At 39.8% G+C, this 24,999-nt stretch overlaps 1 protein-coding gene across 3 annotated transcripts in view; it reads right to left on the minus strand.

Annotated features, from left to right (window-relative positions):
• The window catches only part of LOC127858800 (tudor domain-containing 6-like), a 108,580-nt gene that overhangs the window by 75,288 nt on the left and 8,293 nt on the right, over positions 1-24,999 (minus strand). For all 3 annotated transcript variants that reach the window (XM_052396087.1, XM_052396086.1, XM_052396085.1), the window contains exons 2-8: positions 23,460-23,559; positions 22,850-22,907; positions 17,295-17,383; positions 14,059-14,194; positions 6,841-6,897; positions 6,469-6,509; positions 4,384-4,439 (exon numbers count right to left, since the gene is read on the minus strand). In XM_052396087.1, the coding sequence (XP_052252047.1) occupies positions 4,384-4,439; positions 6,469-6,509; positions 6,841-6,897; positions 14,059-14,194; positions 17,295-17,383; positions 22,850-22,907; positions 23,460-23,554 (532 nt within the window). In that variant the 5' untranslated portion in view covers positions 23,555-23,559. The remainder of the gene's footprint in view (positions 1-4,383; positions 4,440-6,468; positions 6,510-6,840; positions 6,898-14,058; positions 14,195-17,294; positions 17,384-22,849; positions 22,908-23,459; positions 23,560-24,999) is intronic.

The following is a 24,999-nucleotide window of genomic DNA, read 5'->3' on the forward strand; positions in this document are numbered from 1 at the left end:
CGTATTGAAAAACACAAAAAGTCATGTAGATTGTTGAATCCATAAAATATAGTATTCAATACAATCATAGCCAGGGGTATACAACTATGTAATGTAGACGATACCCGTGATACTAAAAATTGACCGATGAAAACACAGTGGAATACCGGTAATTGGTAAGTGGTGACCGAACCGGACCGGTCAATGACCGGTAACTGTAGCCCGGTGAACGGACCAGTCATAATATGACCGGTGACGTTACCAGTTAAAGACCGAAAAATGGTGGAATCCATATGGTCTGTTATCAATGTCAAGCACTGCTCGGAAAAGAAGATCATGCCAAAAAAAATCCAATCCGATGGCGATGAGACATCACTTATTCTGACCGGTGATCAGTGATCGGTGATATGACCGATGAATGGTGACCGATGTCCGGTGATCGGGACCGGTATAATATAACTGCGTCAGAATGGAAATATCTGGTGCAGAAGAATGACCATCCACGAAGTCATCTGATAATGTTAACCGGAAAACAACGGTAGATTATCAGTATTAATAGGCATAAGTGTCCTTGTAGTCGTAGTGGAGAAAAGAACAGCTTATCCCGAAGCCTGAATGTTAAACGAACTAGTGTTCGTATACAACTACGGCTCGGTGACTGCAACATGTGTGGATGCCATAAGAAGAACCATCACACGTGGAATGGAGACATGATATTCCTAAAGGAATAAAATGGAGAACGTCGATATGACCAGTAGGTTCATTAACGCCTACGTAAGAAGTGGCGACATCCATATAACTTCGATGCCGAAATATTGTTCGGCTACGCTGGAAATATTGTCTTCTACAATATTGGCTCCGTGAGCATTGACATGATCGCTTACGAGCGTATCAACGCCGAGAACTGCTCAATGAAGGAGAGGTATGTTCGATAAATATCCAGTGGTGCTCAATGCAGTCCGCTGATGTCTACGTGAAGGTTGACGACGTCCTCGTTTCCTGCGATGTCGAGATCTGGATCGGCCGAGATGTGGATCGGCTGCGATGAGACCGAGATCTTCTAGAATAACGTCTCCGTGAGGGACGACGTGATCGCTTACGAGAGCCGCGACGATGAGAACTGCTCGACGAAGAATAGCGTGTCCGATGTCTAATCCTTGATGAAGACGATGTATTCAACGAAGAATAGGAGAATAATTCAATGAAGAAGACCGAGTTCTTCTTCTTGACCGGTGACTGGTGTTATCGGTGGCAGGCCTAACTGATGACTGTTGACCGGTGACCGGAGCGGTGATCAATGACCGGACCGGTGACCGGACCGGACCGTTGACATGACCGGACCGGTGACATGACCGGACCGGTGACATGACCGGTGACCGGACCGGACCGGTGACATGACCGGTGACCGGACCGGACCGGTGATCAATGACCGGACCGGTGACATGACCGGTGACCGGACCGGTGACATGACCGGTGACCGGACCGGACCGGTGATCAATGACCGGACCGGTGACCGGACCGGACCGGTGACATGACCGGTGACCGGACCGGACCGGACCGGTGACATGACCGGTGACCGGACCGGTGATCAATGACCGGACCGGACCGGTGACATGACCGGTGACCGGACCGGCCGGTCAGACGTCGATCAATGGTCCGTGATCAACGTCCCCGGTGACGTACCGGTCATATCATGACCAGTGTTGTCACCGGATAATGACCGTATGGCGGATGCCAAATGGTCCGGCATTGGTCGATGTCCTTGACCAATGCCATCGGGCAAAGACCGGCTGACGGGTGTCGCCATATGGTCTGATGTTGACCGACTGTCTAAGAGACTTAGCATAGTACGGTCGCGATCGTGCCCGATACCCGGTGACTGATACTGCAACTATCATCCATGATCTGCGAAGTCACCGGGTATTTATCCACTCTTGTTTCTGCGACCATCATGTAGTCGAATATATGAAAAACAAGAGCAAAGCATATTCAACCATAAACTGGTCACAGACCAGATTATCATACGGCACATAAAATCATTATTTGACCATAATGAAAATTATAATAATACTGCCGTAGATCATAAATTAAACAAAAGTTTAATTCAAAACAGATGAAAAATAAAATGACGATCAATTAGATTGTCATACGGAACGTTAAAATCATTATTGCACACAATGGCAAATGATAAACAATCTGTCAATAGAAGAACACGCTTTGCACGATCTCGTAACACATTAGAAGAACATGCTTTGCACGTTCTAGCAATGTATTAGAAGAGCACGTTTTGCACGTGGTCGTTCGCGCCTGAAAACACCCAGCATGGTAGAAATAAACCATTGTTCGATAAAAACAAGCATGGCTTACCTTTTACAAATGAAACAAAATCCATTAAATCCACACAAATTAATCCGAATGAGAAATAAAAAGATAAATAACACAATTTATCTATTCAAAACCCCAATCAACCAAGTGAAAAACAATATTTTAATTCAGAGCCGTAAAAGACACGTATACACCTGGTTGATCCGGAAAGAATATTGAGGGTTGGTTACCGATTTTTGGCTAGGTTGCATTGCACTATGTTTAACCTGGCCTGTATTATGGTATTGAGGTGGCGGATTCCCAGTTAAAATTCCGGATGGGTTATTTCCCCTTGGAAAGTATAAGCATACGATAACAGGTCAGTATTTATGACATTAAAAGTATGTCCCCTACTGCGCCGCTTTGATTTATATTAATTTTTTTATCATTTTGCCTGTTCAGATAATTATCTCCCGTTTAAGCTTATTACTTCCCTTGGATTTGTTTTTTTTTACCAACTACAGTACAGGCACTGTGTACTTAAACAAAAACGCCTGTCAGCAGTGGTCAATTTTTCTGATGGGTGACATTTCGCGGGTGATGGACATGCTACTGACTGCGGTGTTCGGCGAACATGCGAAATCGCCGCGATTGCACGCTATCGTTAACTGGAACACCCGTGATCACGGCAATGCTGCTCTGCCACCGAAAACACCTGTCTGTGAGGGTCATTTACACGTTTAAAATGTAAATGTACAAAAGAAAATCATATACTACACGAAGATATTACATGTATGTGCACATGTATGCCTACTTAAATTCGGACAGAACGTATAGTCGAAAACGTAAATACAGCGTTTAGATGATCGATACTTTTAACTCTTATGGTGTTTATCAATGCAATTGCCCTTTTAACAACAAATATAGAGTTTCAAAGAAATCAAGAATCAAATAATTTATTTACTTGTGTCCGACTTTAAGTACTGTCTGAATTTACATATTGTATTGTATCCTGACACGTGTCGTAACATACTGATGCAGTAATTGTTTCAATGATAAAGGAACTGAAACAGCGTAAGGGTAACGATACAGCGTGTTCAAATTATATTTTATTAAGCAAATGTCAATGCCAAATAATTTGTGAGATACCCTGGTAGTTTAGTTGAAATTCACAACGAAACTTTTAATGGAAATAAAATCTCAATATTGTACCCGCTACGAAATTTTTATTTACAAATAAATACACCCACACCAATTTTCACATGCTTTTTATCAGAACAAAGAAATTCATTTATTTCATGTAGAAGTTGAAACCAAAAATGGCTTTACACGATGTGTGCAAACCATGTCAGGTGATTTACGCATGTTGGAATACAACTGTCCTGATCGGGCGATTATTTATTCAAATCTTTAAATAGAATCATATGCCGAAATTCATTTGATACTTGAAAAATGCCAACGTTTGTGTTATTGAGTCGACATTCTTGTCAATATTATTGTCTATATTACACACCCATAATTTGCTTTTAAAAATGGAAATCGGGCATATATTGCATTATTGAGTAATAGATAAAGATGGGAGAAGTTGCAAGTAAGCGATTGAAACAGTTGACACGTTTGTATCGGGGAATCCAGAGACTCGGGATAATACGATTACTTCAATCAGTTATGAGTTCTCCATGGCTTCAAACTGTTAATTGCATAATCAAACACGCAATTATCACTCCTCCATGTGCGGCATCCTACAGCTAGGTGCGAACATGGTTTTCTTTTATACCCAGCATTTTAAAAGACAGAAAACACCTGTCATGGGCATGGGTGTGAAATACATTATCACTTTTAAATAAAAGGGATCAATACAATACGTTTATGTTCAATTATTTTATTTTTAGCGGACACGATGAACACCGCGGTAGATATTATGGGTCCTTGGTGATTCGCGGTGTTCGCCTTATGGCAAACTGCCCCCGCAACATTTGATCTGAACACCCATCGCGGGGTTCATATTGGTAGGCTAACACAGTGAGATGAACACCGGGGCGAGAGGCGTTTGTTTAAGTACACTGTGCCTGTACTGTACTACTGTATTGTAAAGCTCACCTGTGACAATCTGGCTAAGAACTGCCCCACGTCCTTTTCCAATCTTAGAGCTGGGTCTGAAAAAGATCCCCACATGCTTAACATTTCTAAGAATTCAAGTAAATGAGCCGCACTCTGTAAACAGGTAGTCCGCAGTCTGCACAGGCTAATCAGGGACGACACTTTCCACCTTAACTGGATTTTTGCTAGGGAGAGACTTTCTTTATCAAGAAGTATCATTAAGGCAGAAAGTGTTAGCCTCAGCGGTCTGCACATGTATTAAACCCCCTTTTCAGAGCGTTGCCAAAATCAAATAGCTCATGCTTTTTTACTTCTTGTCTCTTAACTTTAATACCTTACTTAAATGTTAAATTTTTAACTAGTAAAATGTATCACATGCATTAAAAACAAGAGCTGTCAGAAGAGCTCGACTATTCTAGTGCTCGACAGTATAACGTAGGCCATCATGGAGACGGGGGGGGAGGGGGGGGGGGTATAATGTGGGTGTGTGGTCATTTAATAGATGAACTTTCAAAAATAAGGAAAACAATTTTTATTTTTATTTTTATTTTTTTTGGGGGTGGGGTGGGGCATGGGGGATGGTTTGGGTGGAGTGCATTGTGGTATGTCAGGTAAGTGTTGTTTTGTCAAAGTATGAATCAAATGTGATCATAAATAAAGAAGTTATGGCAATTTAAGCAAAATGTTCAATTATCTAATGTTCAATTATCTAAGTATAAAAGGGGCCATAATTCTGTCAAAATTCTTGATACATTTGTCTGCTCTTGTTTATAGATTGGGATCATGTTGGTAAAGAAGTATGCAAAATATGAAAGCAATATGTCAAAGGACAGAAAATATTTGAGGTGGTACGCAAACTTTAACATAGATTTATCAATAATATGCATATTTTAAGTATAAAAGGGGCCATAATTCTGTCAAAATGCTTGATACATATGTCTGCTCTTGTTTATAGATTGGGGTCATGTTGGTAAAGAAGTATACAAAATATAAAAGCAATATGTCAAAGGACATAGGAAATATTTGGGGTAGTACGCAAACTTTAACATTTGCACGCTAACGCCGATGCCGGGGTGAGTAGGATAGCTCGACTATATATATTTCATAATATATCTGTTATCTGTTAATATAATGTAAGATTCATATAAATAAATGACAAGGGCTGTTTGTAAAACATGCATGCCCCACATACGGGCTTTCCGTTGTAGTGGCAGCCATTGTGTGAATACGATTTTTGTCACTGTGACCTTGAACTTTGACCTAGTGACCTGAAAATCAATAGGGGTCATCTGCGGGTCACGATTAATGTACCTATGAAGTGTCATGATCCTAGGCAAAAGCTTTCTTGAGTTATCATCCGAAAATCATTTTACTATTTCGGGTCACCGTGACCTTGACCTTTGACCTTGTGACCTCAAAATCAATAGGGGTCATCTGCAAGTCATGATCAATCTAACTATGAAGTTTCATGATCCTAGGCGTAAACGTTCTTGAGTTATCATCCGAAAACCATTTTACTATTTGGGTCACCGTGACCTTGACCTTTGACCTAGTGACCTCAAAATCAATAGGGGTCATCTGCGAGTCATGATCAAGCTACCAATGAAGTTTCATGATCCTAGGCGTATGCGTTCTTGAGTTATCATCCGGAAACCATTTTACTATTTCGGGTCACCGTGACCTTGACCTTTGACCTAGTGACCTCAAAATCAATAGGGGTCATCTGCAAGTCCTGATCAATCTACCCATGAAGTTTCATGATCCTAGGCGTATGCGTTCTTGAGTTATCATTCAAAAACCATTTTACTATTTCTGGTCACCGTGACCTTGACCTTTGACCTAGTGACCTCAAAATCAATAGGGGTCATCTGCGAGTCATGATCAATGTACCTATGAAGTTTCATGATCCTAGGCCCAAGGGTTCTCGAGTTATCGTCTGACAACCACCTGGTGGACGGACAGACCGACAGACCGACCGACCGACATGAGCAAAGCAATATACCCCCTCTTCTTCGAAGGGGGGCATAAAAATCCAATACTCTCTAACGCTTCTCTACTAAACACAATTGACTTCTGAACACTTACTGGTTCTCTTTGTTGGCTGATGATGTGCTTTTCACTTGTCTCTAAAATGAAACAACACACTTGTCAACTATTGAACATTTTATTTCATGTAAGGGCTTGAACAATTATTATAATCAAGATCGTTGATGGCTTTCAGTGGGGTTTATTCACCAATTTGGGAGAGGGACCATGGCTATTATGATTGGGGACAATTGCTTCTTTTGACTGAAATTAGGAAATTCACTTGTAGTTTTTTTAATGCTTTAGCTTAACACATGGAATCATCATTTATTAATCAATGATATTTCTGTATCTTTTTAGGCAAATTCCAATTCCTATTTTACTTATGATGATAATGTGACAAAAGAGGCATATTATATAAGTTATAATTACCATGTCAACATCCGAAGATGGAAAATCTTCAAAGTCCTCAACAGACGACATATATGACTGAAATTATAATACAACACACAAAAATATCACAAATTTGAACGTAAAAATACATTAGCCAATATTTATAAACATTTTGGATTTCAACAGCAATATGTTTCTTTAAATACCCATACAGACTTAGTGGAGATCATACTGACCTAACCAATTGTATGAATGTTCTTTTCCAATGATGATTTCAATTTTTACATTTAGAAATCCCCATTTTAAACACTATCTTTTCACCAAAATGATCAGAAACAATGTGAAATCAGCGAAAACTTGAAAAGAGGCCTACAAAATCAACTAGTCTGCTTGTATTTGCCAGTGAAGTTGGAGGTCTAGTAGAGCTAAGTCAGTGTTTTTTGTTCAAAATTAGGGCTGTATACAGCCCTATTCCCAGAGGAAAAAAAGTGTACATTTTTTCCAAAGAGGTCCTAAAAATTTTCAATTAAAGGTTTCAAACAATAAATATTGTTGTTTTTTTAATCTTAACATTTAGTTCACCTCTACATTTAGTTCACCTTTACATTTAGTTCACCTCTACATTTAGTTCACCTCTAATACAGCTCATTAAGTTGAACCTTAGTGATTTAAATATGAAAACAGTTTTATTCTCACTTTTGAAGTATTTGTAAGCAAAACAACAATAAAACTTACTTCCCAATTTTTGTCAAATGCCTCATTTTTTTCCAATCCAAATCAACCTGCCCTGGCCCCATTCCAACAACAGTGAAAAAAACACAGTATGTTTTGTAAAATACTTCATTGGTTATGCGAGAGGTTTTTCCCTGTTTGACATCTCAAAATGTTATTTCAATGCCAATCACCCAGACACACTGATATAAAATATCAACAAACAAAATACTGCACATAAAGAGACAGAATCTTTTCCACAATTTAAATAATGTCACTGACACAATTAAAAATTGTTTTCAAATTAAAAAATTGCACTTAAGGCTTTCGTTTTGTGGATGATGCTGCTTTGAAACTTATCTTAATTGTTACTTATTTAGTATATTACAGTTGAAACAAATATTAGACAAGAATATCAGTGAAACTGATGGATGCTCCCCGATGATGCGCTTTGTCAATCTATTCTGTTAATAACCACCTAAAAAATATTTTATTAGCCTCGGTGAACTTGATCTTGACCCCATGTGACCTCAAACATAATCAAAAGGTAGAGGTCCATGCAAGGTACCTATGTGCCAAATATGAAAGAGATCGGTAAAGTATTGAAGGTGCTATGAGAAACTGTAACAAAAGTGTGTCGGAAAAATCTTTTATTAGCCTCGGTGACCTTGACCCCAGTGACCTCAAACCTCATCAAAAGGTAGAGGTCCATGCAAGGTACCTTAATGCCAAATATGAAAGAGATCGGGAAAGTATTGAAGGTGGTATGAGAAACTGTAAAAAAGTGTGATGGAAAAATCTATTATTAGCCTCGGTGACCTTGACCTTGACCCCAGTGACTTCAAACCTCATCAAAAGGTAGAGGTCCATGCAAGGTACCTACATGCCAAACATGAAAGAGATCGGTAAAGTATTGAAGGTGCTATGAGAAACTGTAACAAAAGTGTGACGGAAAAATCTATTATTAGCCTTGGTGACCTTGACCTCAGTGACCTCAAACCATATCAGGAGGTAGAGGTCCATGCAAGGTACTTACATGCCAAATATGAAAGAGATCTGGAAAGCATTGAAGGTGGTATGAGAAACTGTAAAAAAAGTGTGATGGAAAAATCTATTATTAGCCTCGGTGACCTTGACCTTGACCCCAGTGACTTCAAACCTCATCAAAAGGTAGAGGTCCATGCAAGGTACCTACATGCCAAACATGAAAGAGATCGGTAAAGTATTGAAGGTGCTATGAGAAACTGTAACAAAAGTGTGACGGAAAAATCTATTATTAGCCTTGGTGACCTTGACCTTGACCTCAGTGACCTCGAACCATATCAGGAGGTAGAGGTCCATGCAAGGTACTTACATGCCAAATATGAAAGAGATCGGTAAAGTATTGAAGGTGCTATGAGAAACTGTAACAAAAGTGTGACGGATGTAAGGAAGTAAGGACAAACTGGCAACTATATGCTCCCCGAAAATTTTCGGGGAGCATAATAAGGCTAACTGTGAAGAATTAAAATGCATATGGGTATGTTTGTATAAATCAATTGAACTTGTTCATAGTTGTTTTAAATCCTTTCCCACTCAGAGGCAAAGTGAAAATGACTATGTTTTAACCCTTTCCAACTAACATTCTGCCCAGGGAAGACACTTAACACACAAATCAAGCCAATTCTGCCCAGGGAAGACACTTCACACAAGTATCAAGCCCATTCTGCCCAGGGAAGACACTTCACACAAGTATCAAGCCCATTCTGCCCAGGGAAGACACTTAACACACAAATCAAGCCCATTCTGCCCATGGAAGACACTTCACACAAAAATATCAAGCCCATTCTGCCCAGGGAAGACAATCTACACACAAGTATCAAGCCCATTCTGCCCAGGGAAGACAATCTACACACAAGTATCAAGCCCATTCTGCCCAGGGAAGACACTTCACACAAAAATATCAAGCCCATTCTGCCCAGGGAAGACACTTTACACAAGTATCAAGCCCATTCTGCCAAGGGAAGACACTTCACACAAGTACCAAGCCCATTCTGCCCAGGGAAGACAATCTACACACAAGTATCAAGCCCATTCTGCCAAGGGAAGACACTTCACACAAGTACCAAGCCCATTCTGCCCAGGGAAGACAATCTACACACAAGTATCAAGCCCATTCTGCCCAGGGAAGACAATCTACACACAGGTATCAAGCCCATTCTGCCCAGGGAAGACACTTCACACAAGTATCAAGCCCATTCTGCCAAGGGAAGACACTTCACACAAGTACCAAGCCCATTCTGCCCAGGGAAGACAATCTACACACAAGTATCAAGCCCATTCTGCCCAGGGAATACACTTCACACAAAAATATCAAGCCCATTCTGCCCAGGGAAGACACTTTACACGCAAGTATCAAGCCCATGCTGCCCAGGTAAGACACTTCACACACAAGTATCAAGCCCATTCTGCCAAGGGAAGACACTTTACACACAAGTATCAAGCCCATTCTGCCCAGGGAAGACACTTCACACACAAGTATCAAGCCCATTCTGCCCAGGGTAGACACTACACACAAGTATAAAGCCCATTCTGCCCAGGGAAGACACTTCACACAAGTACCAAGCCCATGCTGCCAAGGGTAGACACTTTACACACAAGTATCAAGCCCAGTCTGCCCAGGGAAGACACTTTACCCAAGTATCAAGCCCATTCTGCCCAGGGAAGACACTTTACACACAAGTATCAAGCCCATTCTGCCCAGGGAAGACACTTTACACACAGGTATCAAGCCCATTCTCCCAGGGAAGACACTTTAAACACAAGTATCATGCCCATTCTGCCTAGGGAAGACACTTTAAACACAAGTATCATGCCCATTCTGCCCAGGGAAGACACTTCACACAAGTAACAAGCCCTTTCTGCCCAGGGAAGACACTTCATACATGTATAGCCCATGCTGCCCAGGGAAGACACTTAACACACACGTATCAAGCCCATTCTCCCAGGGAAGACACTTTAAACACAAGTATCAAGCCCATTCTGCCCAGGGAAGACACTTTACACACAAGTATCAAGCCCATTCTGCCAAGGGAAGACACTTCATACAAGTAACAAGCCCATTCTGCCCAGGGAAGACACTTCATACAAGTATCAAGCCCATTCTGCCCAGGGAAGACACTTCATACAAGTATCAAGCCCATTCTGCCCAGGGAAGACACTTCACACAAGTATCAAGCCCAATCTGCCAAGGGAAGACACTTCATACAAGTAACAAGCCCATTCTGCCCAGGGAAGACACTTCATACAAGTATCAAGCCCATTCTGCCCAGGGAAGACACTTCATACAAGTATCAAGCTCATGCTGCCCAGAGAAGACACTTTACACACAAGTATCAAGCCCATGCTGCCCAGGGAGGACACTTTACACACAAGTATCAAGCCCATTCTGCCCAGGGAAGACACTTCACACACAAGTATCAAGCCCATTCTGCCCAGGGAAGACACTTCATACAAGTATCAAGCCCATTCTGCCCAGGGAAGACACTTCACACACAAGTATAAAGCCCATTCTGCCCAGGGAAGACACTTCATACAAGTATCAAGCCCATTCTGCCCAGGGAAGACACTTCACACACAAGTACCAAGCCCATTCTGCCAAGGGAAGACACTTCACACACAAGTATAAAGCCCATTCTGCCCAGGGAAGACACTACACACATATCAAGCCCATTCTGCCCAGTGAGGACACTTAACACAAGTATCAAGCCCATTCTGCCCTAGGAAAGACACTTCACCCAAGTATCAAGCCCATTCTGCCCTATGGAAGACACTTTACACAAGTATCAAGCCCATTCTGTCAAGGGAAGACACTTCACACACAAGTATCAAGACCATTCTGCCCAGGGAAGACATGTTACACACAGGTATCAAGCCCATTCTGCCCAGGGAAGACACTTTACACACAGGTATCAAGCCCATTCTGCCCAGGGAAGACACTTTACACACAGGTATCAAGCCCATTCTGCCCAGGGAAGACACTTTACACACAAGTATCAAGCCCATTCTTCCCAGGGAAGACACTTCACACAAGTATCAAGCCCATTCTGCCCAGGGAAGACACTTTACACACAAGTATCAAGCCCATTCTGCCAAGGGAAGACACTTCACACAAAAATATCAAGCCCATTCTGCCCAGGGAAGACACTTTACACACAAGTATCAAGCCCATTCTGCCCAGGGAAGACACTTTACACACAAGTATCAAGCCCATTCTGCCAAGGGAAGACACTTTACACACAAGTATCAAGCCCATGCTGCCCAGGTAAGACACTTTACACGCAAGTATCAAGCCCATGCTGCCCAGGGAAGACACTTTACACACAAGTATCAAGCCCATTCTGCCCAGGTAAGACACTTTACACACAAGTATCAAGCCCATGCTGCCCAGGTAAGACACTTTACACGCAAGTATCAAGCCCATGCTGCCCAGGTAAGACACTTTACACACAAGTATCAAGCCCATTCTGCCCAGGTAAGACACTTAACACACAAATACAAGCCCATTCTGCCAAGGGAAGACACTTCACACAAAAATATCAAGCCCATTCTGCCCAGGGAAGACACTTTACACACAAGTATCAAGCACATTCTGCCAAGGGAAGACACTTTACACACAAGTATCAAGCCCATTCTGCCCAGGAAAGACACTTCACACACAAGTATCAAGCCCATTCTGCCCAGGGAAGACACTTTACACACAAGTATCAAGCCCATTCGGCCAGGGAAGACACTTCACACAAGTACCAAGCCCATTCTGCCCAGGGAAGACACTTTACACACAAGTACCAAGCCCATTCTGCCCAGGGAAGACACTTCACACACAAGAATCAAGCCCATTCTGCCAAGGGAAGACACTTCACACACAAGCATCAAGCCCATTCTGCCCAGGGAAGACACTTTACCCAAGTATCAAGCCCATTCTGCCCATGGAAGACACTTCACACACAAGTATCAAGCCCATTCTGCCCATGGAAGACACTTCACACACAAGTATCAAGCCCATTCTGCCCAGGGAAGACACTTTACCCAAGTATCAAGCCCATTCTGCCCATGGAAGACACTTTACACACAAGCATCAAGCCAATTCTGCCCAGAGAAGACACTTTACACACAAGCATCAAGCCCATTCTGCCCAGGGAAGACACTTCACACACAAGTATCAAGCCCATTCTGCCCAGGGAAGACACTTTACACACAGGTATCAAGCCCATTCTGCCCAGGAAAGACACTTCACACACAAGTATCAAGCCCATTCTGCCAAGGGAAGACACTTCACACAAGTACCAAGCCCATTCTGCCAAGGGAAGACACTTTACACACAAGTATCAAGCCCATTCTGCCCATGGAAGACACTTCACACACAAGTATCAAGCCCATTCTGCCAAGGGAAGACACTTCACACAAGTACCAAGCCCATTCTGCCAAGGGAAGACACTTTACACACAAGTATCAAGCCCATTCTGCCCAGGGAAGACACTTCACACACAAGCATCAAGCCAATTCTGCCCAGGGAAGACACTTTACACACAAGTATCATGCCCATTCTGCCTAGGGAAGACACTTTGAACACAAGCATCAAGCCAATCCTGCACAGGGAAGACACTTCACACACAAGTATCAAGCCCATTCTGCCCAGGAAAGACACTTCACACAAGTACCAAGCCCATGCTGCCAAGGGTAGACACTTTACACACAAGTATCAAGCCCATTCTGCCCAGGGAAGACACTTCACACAAGTACCAAGCCCATGCTGCCAAGGGTAGACACTTTACACACAAGTATCAAGCCCATTCTGCCCAGGGAAGACACTTCACACAAGTACCAAGCCCATGCTGCCAAGGGTAGACACTTTACACACAAGTATCAAGCCCATTCTGCCCAGGGAAGACACTTCACACAAGTACCAAGCCCATGCTGCCAAGGGTAGACACTTTACACACAAGTATCAAGCCCATTCTGCCCAGGGAAGACACTTCACACAAGTACCAAGCCCATTCTGCCCAGGGAAGACACTTCACACAAGTATCAAGCCCATTCTGCCAAGGGAAGACACTTCACACAAGTATCAAGCCCATTCTGCCCAGGGAAGACACTTCACACAAGTACCAAGCCCATGCTGCCAAGGGTAGACACTTCACACACAAGTATCAAGCCCATTCTGCCCAGGGAAGACACTTTACACACAAATCAAGCCCATTCTGCCCAGGGAAGACACTTCACACAAGTACCAAGCCCATGCTGCCAAGGGTAGACACTTTACACACAAATCAAGCCCATTCTGCCCAGGAAAGACACTTCACACTAGTATCAAGCTCATTCTGCCAAGGGAAGACATTTCACACAAGACAAGTATTAAGCCCTTTCTGCCCTGTGAAGACACTTAGCACACACTTATCAAGCCTTTTCTGCCCAGAATCAGGCTCAAATAGAAGAATTCAGGCTTACCTTATCAAACTGCTTATTCAAACAGTAAACAGTACAGACCGTTTAAGTGTTGGCTCTTACCTTCTTCTGTTTATGCTGTTCTTTTTCTTCCTGTGACCTTGCCACTTTCACTACAAGTTTGTTCTGCCCGATCTCAAACCGGTTGAACTCTCTGATGGCCGCCTCCGCTTCGACCGAGCGCTCCATGGTGACAAACCTTTAAACATTTCACAAAAACATTGCAAATTTCTATCGCTCCATGGTGACAAACCTTCAAACATATCACAAAAACATTGCAAGTTTCTATCGCTCCATGGTGACAAACCTTAAAACATATCACAACAAGAAACCGTCGGAGACAGGTGATGCACCCCAAAGGTTTTTTTTGTCACAATATTGCACTTTATATTCAGATAAAAGGAAATGTCTTGAGGGCACAGTAGTTGGGGGTACAATATTTTTATATAAAATTTTAAAGGGCCATAACTCTGTGAAAAATCATCCGACCATAACCCGCTGATAATATGAACATCTCCTCTTGGTAGTGAAGCTTCCTATAAAGTTTCATTGAATTCCGGTCATTAGTTGCTGAGAAATAGCCCAGACAAGAAGTTCACTATATGTACAGTTAATGGAAAATTTCAAAGGGCCATAACTCCGTGAAAAATCATCCGACCAGAACCCGCTGATAATATGCACATCTCCTCTTGGTAGTGAAGCTTCCCATAAAGTTTCATTGAATTCCGGTCATTATTTGCTAGAAATAGCCCAGACAAGAATTGCACTATATGTACAGTTAATGGAAAATTTCAAAGGGCCATAACTCTGTGAAAAATAATGCGACCAGAACCCGCTGATAATATGCACATCTCCTCTTGGTAGTGAAGCTTCCCATTAAGTTTCATTGAATTCCGGTCATGAGTTGCTGAGAAATAGCCTGGACAAGAATTGCACTATATGTACAGTTAATGGAAAATTCCAAAGGGCCATAACTCTGTGAAAAATCATCCGACCAGAACCCGCTGATAATATGCACATCTCCTCTTGTTAGTGAAGCTTCCCATAAAGTTTCATTGAATTCCGGTCATTAGTTGCTGAGAAATAGCCCGGATAAAAATTTATAAGAATTGCACTTTATGTACAGTTAATGGAAAATTTCAAAGGGCCATAACTCTGTGAAAAATCATCCGACCAGGACCCGCTGATAATATGCACATCTCTTCTTGGTAGTGAAGCTTCCCATAAAGTTTAATTGAATTCTTGTCATTAATTGCTGAGAAATAGCCCGGACAAGAATTGCACTATATGTACAGTAAATGGAAAATTTCAAAGGGCCATAACTCTGTGAAAAATCATCCGACCAGAACCCACTGATAATATGCACATCTCCTCTTAGTAGTGAAGCTTCCCATAAAGTTTCATTGAATTCCGGTCATTAGTTGCTGAGAAATAGCCTGGACAAAAATTGTGCACGGACGGACACACTGACCGACGGACAGACGAAGCGGCGACTATATGCTCCCCCTAAAAAATTTTCTGGGGGAGCATAAAAACATTGCAAGTTTCTATCGCTCCATGGTGACAAACCTTCAAACATATCACAAAAACATTGCATGTTTTTATTGCTCCATGGTGACAAACCTTCAAACATATCACAAAAACATTGCAAGTTTCTATCGCTCCATGGTGACAAACCTTCAAACATATCACAAAAACATTGCAAGTTAATTTCGCCCTTTGGTGACAAACATTCTAACATATCAAACAAACATTGCAAGTTTATATTGCTCCATGGAGACAAAACTTCGAACATATCACAAAAACATTGCAAGTTTATATCGCTCCATGGTAACAGACCTTCGTACATATCACAAAAACATGCTAAGTTTATATCGCTCCATGGTGACAAACCTTCAAAAATATCACAAAAACATTGCAAGATTATATTGGTCTATGGTGACAAACCTTCAAACAAATCTATCACAAGAACAAATCTTCTGACCAAGTGTAATGACGATTGGACTAAGGAAGGTGTTACTATAGCCAAACAAGGAAAATGTCACGCCCCAGGCCGGCCTGGCCACAATGTGGTTCAACCAACCAGAATCATATTAGAACTAGTAAAAGATATCATTGGGACAAATCTTCTGACCAAATTTCATGAATTCTGACAAAAAATGTGTTCTCTAGAGTGTAAACAAGGCAAATATTGAAGACGCACAACAAACGGCACGCGATTGACAAAAGGCGATCACAAAAGCTCATCATAAGCAAGCTAAGGTGAGCTAAAAACAAAGCAAGTTTATATGAACCATGTTATATTGCAGGCCCTCATTTGGCCGTTTTTGGGGCCGAAATTCCCCCCTTAAAATAGTATACTTTTTTCCCCTATTTCAGCTAAAAATTCCCCCCTCAAAAAAAAAAATGTTGTTATTTTTACTTTTATACCTAAGTTGCCAGCTGGTATTGTGCTATTAACCTTTGATTTAATGTATATTTATGTAAATTCCATTAAAATATAGCAATTTTAAGTGCTGAATGGTTGGTGAAAAGATCTTCTAAAATTCCCCTTTTCGCCCAAAATGACGCGAAATTCCCCCCTTTAAGGGCCCTGGCCCCAATCCCCTAAAGTGTAGCAAGGGCCATGTATTGCCCTTTCATGACAAACCTTCATACGTATCACACAAAAAATGTTTATATTGGTGACAAGCCATGCATTCACAAAAAAATGCAAGTTTATATGAACCACGTTCTGTGGAAACTGGGCTTAATGCAAGTGAGAAAGTGTCGTCCCTGATAAGCAGGGACCACACTTTCCGCCTAAACTCGATTTTGCTAATAAAAGAATTCCCTAAAACAAAAAATACAATAGAAGTCAAGCAGTATGTATCCTCATTGATAAGGCCTGTGCTGACTGCAGGATAGTCTGGCAAGATGCTTTTGGCAAATCATTAAGCCCTGTTTTCCCAGAAAAAGGCTCATAAATAAAAAATATTTGTTACCTCTCACAAGATCATTTCTCGTAAAACTCTTTAACCCAAAATACATCTCATTACCAGAATTGTTGACGTAGGAACAAAATGAAATGGCGTGCATAATGTCCATATTGCCATCTATCCATGTTTGAAGTTTCATGAAAAAATATTAAGAACTTCTACTAAAGTTATCGCAGGATCCAGAAAAGTGTGACGGACATACAGACAGACAGACGGTGCGCAAACCATAAGTCCCCTCCGGTGAAACCGGTAAGGGACAATAAACCTAAACCTTCTGTGCCTAGGACAACAATTGTCCTCAAGATGTTTTCATCTACTTACCCAAAGTTATCTGGCCCATTCCCTTTCCCTGTGATGACACTTGCCTTCAACACATTTCCAGCTTTCAAGAACAAGTTCCTCAGTCCATCCTGTGAAGAAACCAGCGAGTAATGTGAGCCTCGTTCTGGCAAAATTGGGCTTAATGCATGTATGTAGTGCCATCCCTTATAAGCTTGTGCAGTCTGCACAGGCTAATCAGGGACAACATTTTCCGCTTTTACAGAATTTTTTGTTCAAAAAAAGTATCTTTTAAATGAGAATGCAGTCTACGCGGAAAGTGTTGTCCCTAATTAGCCTGTTCCGACAGAACAGACTAATCTGGGACGATACTTAACAAACATGCATTAAGTAGAGTTTTCGCAGAACGCGTCTTGTTATGATTTTATATAAAGAACTTTACAGTATAAAAAGGCCTGACAAAAATGTTTAATTCTCTTGTGGATGTGGATGTAATTTTAGAAATATTTTGAATATCAGTTTTTTTTCTTCACTTTACATTTTCAGCATGTGTCTTTTTGATTGGGAAAAAAAGCATGATAGACCATGATATTTTGAGAAAGAGAAGTGTTTGTCAGAAACACAGTGCCCCCTACTGCGCCACTTTGAATTTGAAAAAATGTTTTTTTAATCCCCTTTAAAAAAATATTACTTCGCTTGTGAAAATTATCTGTACCTGCAAATGATATAAAATAGAAATGATCTACCTTTAAAGCTTGTTACTTCCCTTGGATTTTGTTTTTTGACCTTTGACCTTGAAGGATGACCTTGCCCTTGACCTTTCACCACTAAAAATGTGCAGCTCCAGGAGATACACATGCATGCCAAAGTTTTTGGACGGACACACAGACAGACAGTTCAACTGCTATATGCCACCCTACTGCGAGCATAACAATGAAACATTATTGATACTATTATAAAGAACAGCATTGTACATTAATACCAATTTTGCTTAAAAGTGCCTGTAAAGCTGCTTTCTAAAATGTATATTATAAAACGCTAGGGAATTAAATTGCTATATAATAAACTCAATAAACAAATAATTTAGTTTATTGGAAGTGTTTGGCATATTTTTGGGGAAATTTTGGTCAGATTTTTGGGAATAACTGTTACTTTTGGCCATTGGAAAACAGCTTTTTTTTACCTTTTGTAATTGGGAAACAGCCTGTAAGAGGCTGTAATTATGGGCAAAAAAATCATTGAATAATCAGAGAAAACCTGTACTTTATCAGGGCGAATAAACTGGAGTGCTGTAATGGAGGATACTTACTGTAACCGGGGTAACTATAGTATATAAATGTTAAGTAAAAATTATTAATATTGTATTACTTTAAAAAAATATCCTTTTTGACAATCAACCAAATGTTTGGAAAGTATTTAAAGTTTGTGAAACACTATGCACCCCCCCCCCCCCCAATTTATAAGACCTTTGACCTTGAAGGATGACCGTGACCTTGACCTTTCACCACTCAAAATGTGCAGCTCCATGAGAAACACATGCATGCCAAATATCAAGTTGCTATCTTCAATATTGCAAAAGTTATGAGGCCTAACAAAAAAAAGTGTTTGTCTCCACTGGCATGGCCAAAAAACAAGAGGGCCATGATGGCCCTGAATCGCTCACCTGACTCATTAAGATCAGATGAAAACTATGACCTCTATTGTCTACACAATGTTTTTTCTATGATTTGACTTAGTGACCTAGTTCCTGACTCTAGATGACCCAAATACAATCCCAATCCAGATTTCATCAAGATAAACATTCTGACCACAGTTCATAAATATTGGATGAAAACTGTGACCTCTATTGTCAACACAAGGTTTTTCTATTTATTTGACCTAGATTTTTACCCCAGATGACCCAAATACAATCCCACCCAGATTTCATCAAGAATTCTGACCAAATTTCATAAAGGTTGGATGAAAACTGTGATCTCTAATGTCTACACAAGGTTTTTCTATTATTTGACCTAGTGACCTAGTTTTTGACCCCAGATGACCCAAATAAAATTCAAACCCAGATTTCATCAAGATAAACATTCTGACAAAATTTCATAAAGATTGGATGAAAACTGTGACCTCTATTGTCTACAGAAGGTTGTTCTATTATTTGACCTAGTGACCTTGTTTTTGACCCCAGATGACCCAAATACAATCCCAAACCGGATTTCATCAAGATAAACATTTTGACCAAATTTCATCAAGATTGGATGCAAACTGTGACCTCTACTGTCTACACAAACAAATTGTTGACGGACGGACGCACGGACACACGCAGGCACGCACAACGGACGCCGGACATCACACGATCACATAAGCTCACCGTGTCACTTCATGACAGGTGACCTAAAAATATGTGTCGGAGATAAACATGAACAGTTGTGGTTAAAATCCCATAGAAACAAGGGCTGTTTGTAAAACATGCATGCCCCCCTATATGGGCTATAAGTTGTAGTAGCAGCCATTGTCTGAATACGTTTTTTGTCACTGTGAATGGTGGTGGTGGTGGTGTAGTAGTAGTAGTAGTAGTAGTAGTAGTACTAGTAGTAGTAGTAATAGTAGTTGTAGTAGTAGAAGTAGTAGTAGTAGTAGTAGTAGAATTAGTAGTAGTAGAAGTAGTAGTAGTAGTAGTAGTAGTAGTACTAGTAGTAGTAGTACTAGTAGTAGTAGTAGAAGTAGTAGTAGTAGTAGTAGTAGTAGTAGTAGTAGTAGTAGTAGTAGTAGTAGTAGTAGTAGTAGTAGAAGTAGAAGTAGAAGTAGTAGTAGTAGAAGTAGAAGTAGTAGTAGTAGAAGTAGTTGTAGTAGTAGTAGTAGTAGTAGTAGTAGTAGTAGCAGTAGCAGAAGCAGTAGCAGCATTACAAGACCAATACTTAAGAATGATCAAATGGGAAAAGGTAACCTAGCACTGGCAGTAAATATGGGGCTCATTTACAGGTCAGATTTGGAATCTCTGCTGTAAAATGAGATTTTGAATGAATTAAAGGGAGGCAAATCTGTAATAAAAAGAACATGCATAAACCGTAGTTGTTTCCCTTGTTTGAACCATGCAAAATCCTTACAAGTTTGGAAAGAATTGGATGAAAAATTTGGACTTTATTGCATAAACACCATTTTCTCAATTCAAGGGGAGGTAATTCTGTACTTCATGGACCAATAATGCTCATTTTTTGTAGGGTTTGTGTCCTCATTGATATAAAGACACTGTGCAAATTTGGAAAGGATTGGACAAAAAATGTGGAAGATTTTTGAAAGTTTTCACAAAATAGGCAAAAACGAATAAACATGCAAAGTTCAACGAGCTCCTGCGGCCATGTTTTTTGACGAATCAAATTTCTTTGAACAACTTTTTCAGGGGAGCCTTCAAAGGTCATCCCTGTGAAATTTTTTGAAAATCTGATGAGCGGTTTCTGACATGAAGATTTTTTAAGGTTTTTACCATATATGGTCATGGCGGCCATCTTGGTTATGTGATCAAATTTTTTTTAACAATTCTTTTGTCCCATGACCTAGGGATGCTCCACATGAAATTTAGTTGAAATTGGCTCAATGGTTTAGTAGAAGAAGATGTTTACAAATTGTTTACAGACGGACGGACGCCGGACGCTGAGTGATCACAATAGCTCACCCGAGCTATCGCTCAGGTGAGCTAAAAAATTAGGGCAGGTAGGTAGGCAAATAATTTTATTTTTAAAAATAATTTTTTGTTAGAAAATGTTGTTTATGGTGCATCTTCTTCTCATTTTATTGTGTACAGCTGTATGTACAATGAATTTGATGATGTATGTAATGCTAAATGGCTGTATTTAAATAATTTTATGAAATAAAACTTGCTGTTCATTAATATTGCATGTGTTGCTTTCCTTTTTTCCGAGTGTAATGTTGACTTCTGGCAACGGCTTTAATAGTCCATTTCATGACTAATTAAAGGCATAACTATTACAAGTCACAGTAAGCCCGATTGTCCCATATTTGAAATTCTGAAAATTAGGTCAGGGGTCTTGGAACCGCAGCCACAGGAACTCAACAGGAATAAAGGGCAGAGCCCCACACCCCATCCGGAGCCCTTAATAATTGTTATTTTTTATAGTCTTTCCAATTGCAATTTCATGTGAATAGAATTCGAAATATTATAAACCACACCGTTCGTATCATCCCATGTGTATTCGTCATTCTATTTCTTCTATAAAAAACTTCGAAAATAAATTCATTAAATTATAATTGACGAAAAATAATGTATCTGAAAAAGACAGAACGAAAAATTGTACGCGTTTTGCACATTAAATAAAATGTGAATATCGTTTGACTGCAGACAATGAAAACCAGTTACCTAGCAAATACGTAATTAATATACAATTTGGTTGACATATTGCTTTACAATAGCATAGTTTGTGGGTAAAAAACAACTTAATTATCACCTTTTAATTTTAAACGATAATCGGCAAATCGTTAGTCACTAGAAAGGTGTTAAGTGATCAACTTAGAAATAATTTATTTACTGTTGCGCTTCTTTTCATTTGTTTATCTTAAAATACAACGTTTGCCATCAGCCGCTAAATTGTTGGCAGACGACAATATCAACTGTGTATTCCAAGTATACAGTGTCTACGCATGATTGACCCAATATTATGCGTGAGCAAACTCAATGTTGATTGGCCAGTTACCACCTGCGCTTCAATAACAATAAGGTCAATCGATGTCTCATGTTCTGGTATAGACCGGGTTTCCTGTACAGTTCGAAATGCGAACACTTTCATTGAAACAAAGAGAAAAATATAGAAAACCAGTCTGGATTTAAATGGCGGATGTTTTCAATGAAATTTTACGAGATTATTTAAGCATTTTCGCAAATCAGATTTTGCTTGAGCCAAATTCTCAATATTTTCGCAAATGCAGCGAACAACGAGCTGTCGCTGGGCGCTTGTTTATGTTGAAAGTTTAATGTACAGCGCCGAAAAAAATATGCGGATAATGTTGAAAGTTTATTCAGCGGTGCCGAAAAATACGCGGTCCGATTTTTTTTCAAATTTTGGGCTCAAAAAAGATTAGGACCGGCGGCAAAAAATTAGGTAGGGTCGAGCCACCGGAAACAAACAATATTTTTTGTTACGCCTGACCAAGGTTAAAGATTTTAGACAGACAGACAGACAGACAGACTTGCGCCGCCTTTGAAATAAAATTTCAATATATCATTTGGCAGGTCAATATTAATGATATTTTTCTTGATTTGGGAAAAGGGCTTGGCCTTCCATTTTTGGGATAAACATATCAACACAATTGAGAAAGGGGAAAGTTTCCAAAAATGAGCTTGAAATTTTGGGAAAATGCATTATTTTAAAGAAATTCTCTTTTGGGAAGGGGCCTTTCTCTTTGGGGAAAGGGGACTTTATAAAGCCCTTGCTAAAGAAGCTAAAAAACCCAAAATATGCTGAACTCACGTACTGTGATTGCACTTTTGTTATCTTTCTTAATACATGTAAGTAGGCTAGTAAAAATTGTTTTGGGCTAGAAAAGAAATTAAGAAAGGAATAAAATTCAAATACAAAATAATGTCTACTTACATTGGTAATTTCAGCAGGCAAAGATCCAACAAACAGTGTGATACCTTCAGCCCCACCCCTTAAATACACAATTAAACATGAATCAAATTATTTAATTATGTATATGTATATATGTGTAAAACAAGTAAGTTAGGAATGAAGTTAAGAAAGTTCACATTACTTGATTTAATATTTTTATTTTGGGATTATGAACTTATAAACATGTCAAAGGGAGAATTTTAGTTTCCATTTACTTTATTATGGGTACGTGTTTATAACTTGTGAATAATAATTGATAAAACTTACAAATACCAGTAGAAATCATGCAGATAATAACACATTACGATTTTAAAAGTTATATTTCCTTACATCTTGAAGTAAACCAGCAATTTGGAACTTTGGACTGGGTTAGTGGATGATTATTCTTGCCACTAGGAATTATACCTCAAAGGGGCTTCAAAAATCAGTCCGCACAGGCTAATCAGGGACGGCAATTTCCAACTATAATGGTATTTTTGTTAAGATGTTTCCTTTATACTTAAAATTCCATTTAATCCCTGATTAGCCTGTGCGGACTAATGTTTTAAGCCCCATTTTTGCATAACGCAGCTTAATTCATTGTGTTAGTTACCGTTCTCTTTGTTGTATTTGCTTGCCAACACCTGAGTCGTAGCTGTTGAAGCGCTTATCTTCATAAGTTTCTTTCATGGGATTCCAGTTGTCCATTGTGGCTTTATGAAAAACAAGCAAATTCGTTCAATTGATATCCCCCACCAATATACTTCTGGACACAAAAAGTTGTCTGGACGGATGAACAACGCCAACGTGCATCATCCTCTCATCCATATATATACTCCTACCAAGTTTCAATGAAATCCGTCAAAGCACTTCCAAGATATGGCTCCAGACACACACAAAAAGCATTTTTTCAAGATATAAAGGGCCATAACTCTGTTATTATCCAATGACGTACAATGCCATTTGGCGTGCATCATCCTCTTATCCATATATATATACTCATACCAAGTTTCAATGAAATCCACAAAACAACTCCCAAGATATTGCTCCGGACACAAAAAAGAATTTTTTCAAGATACAAAGGGCCATAACTCTGTTATTAACAGATGGTGTACAATGCCATTTGGCGTGCATCATCTTCTTATCAATATATATATATATATACTCATACCAAGTTTCAATGAAATCCGCCAAAGCACTTCCAAGATATGGCTCCGGACACAAAAGTGCCGGATGGACGGACGGAAAGACGGACGGACAACGCCAAAACAAGACCCCTCCGCCTATGGCAGGGGATAATAACATCATGAGACCAGGCCTTTTTCACATAAATGAATCTAGTCTACTGGTCTATTAAATGGACCCATTCCCTAAAGCAACATTGCAAAACATAATTTCACAAGTTAGTGTATTACTATAATATATATAAATATTTTATTCATATAATTTGATTTATTATATAGTTATACAGGGAATTATCTACATGGGCGTCTATGATGCAAAAATATCAAAATAGACGCATAGTTTTGAAATATGTGCGTCCACTCGGGCGCATTGCTGAAAGGAATCAGTTAATGCATACGCGAATCACGATAAGTACGAACCATCTCCGGTATGAGTCAAAAGTGTAGCGATGAACGCTGAATTTAACCGAATGAGGCTTGAAGACTGCAACAAGTCTTTTGATTGGCTGCTGTATAATACGAACCAATTAGAATCAACCTTTTAATTAGAATGTGTTATGATATTTTCTAGAGTCCCCGGATTAAAGGCCTGCTTTAACTTTTTGTAACATAGTCATAAATGATGCAGAAATAATGCCTCTGAAATAAGGTGTTGAAGCTAGATCAAAAACAAACAACTCAAACTTTAATAGCTAGGTCAACAGCTCGCAATTCGGACGTTAACAACAATATTTATCAGGTTCGCAATTTGGATGTTAACAATTCATGTACTATTATAATTGACTTGAATCAAGTTGAAATGCTTTAACAGGTTACATTCATGTTACAGACACTGTTATAGCCTATGTGAAGGCAAACAAGATAGTGATAACTCTGAATTTGTTTTTGGTTTCAAAATTCACTGTTTTTGAGATTATTAAAAGTTTAATGCAAAATATAGTCAGGGGTTCTGAAATATTTTATGAGTCT

The sequence above is a fragment of the Dreissena polymorpha genome, chromosome 14 (genome assembly GCF_020536995.1).
Source record: "Dreissena polymorpha isolate Duluth1 chromosome 14, UMN_Dpol_1.0, whole genome shotgun sequence".
Taxonomy (NCBI): domain Eukaryota; kingdom Metazoa; phylum Mollusca; class Bivalvia; order Myida; family Dreissenidae; genus Dreissena; species Dreissena polymorpha.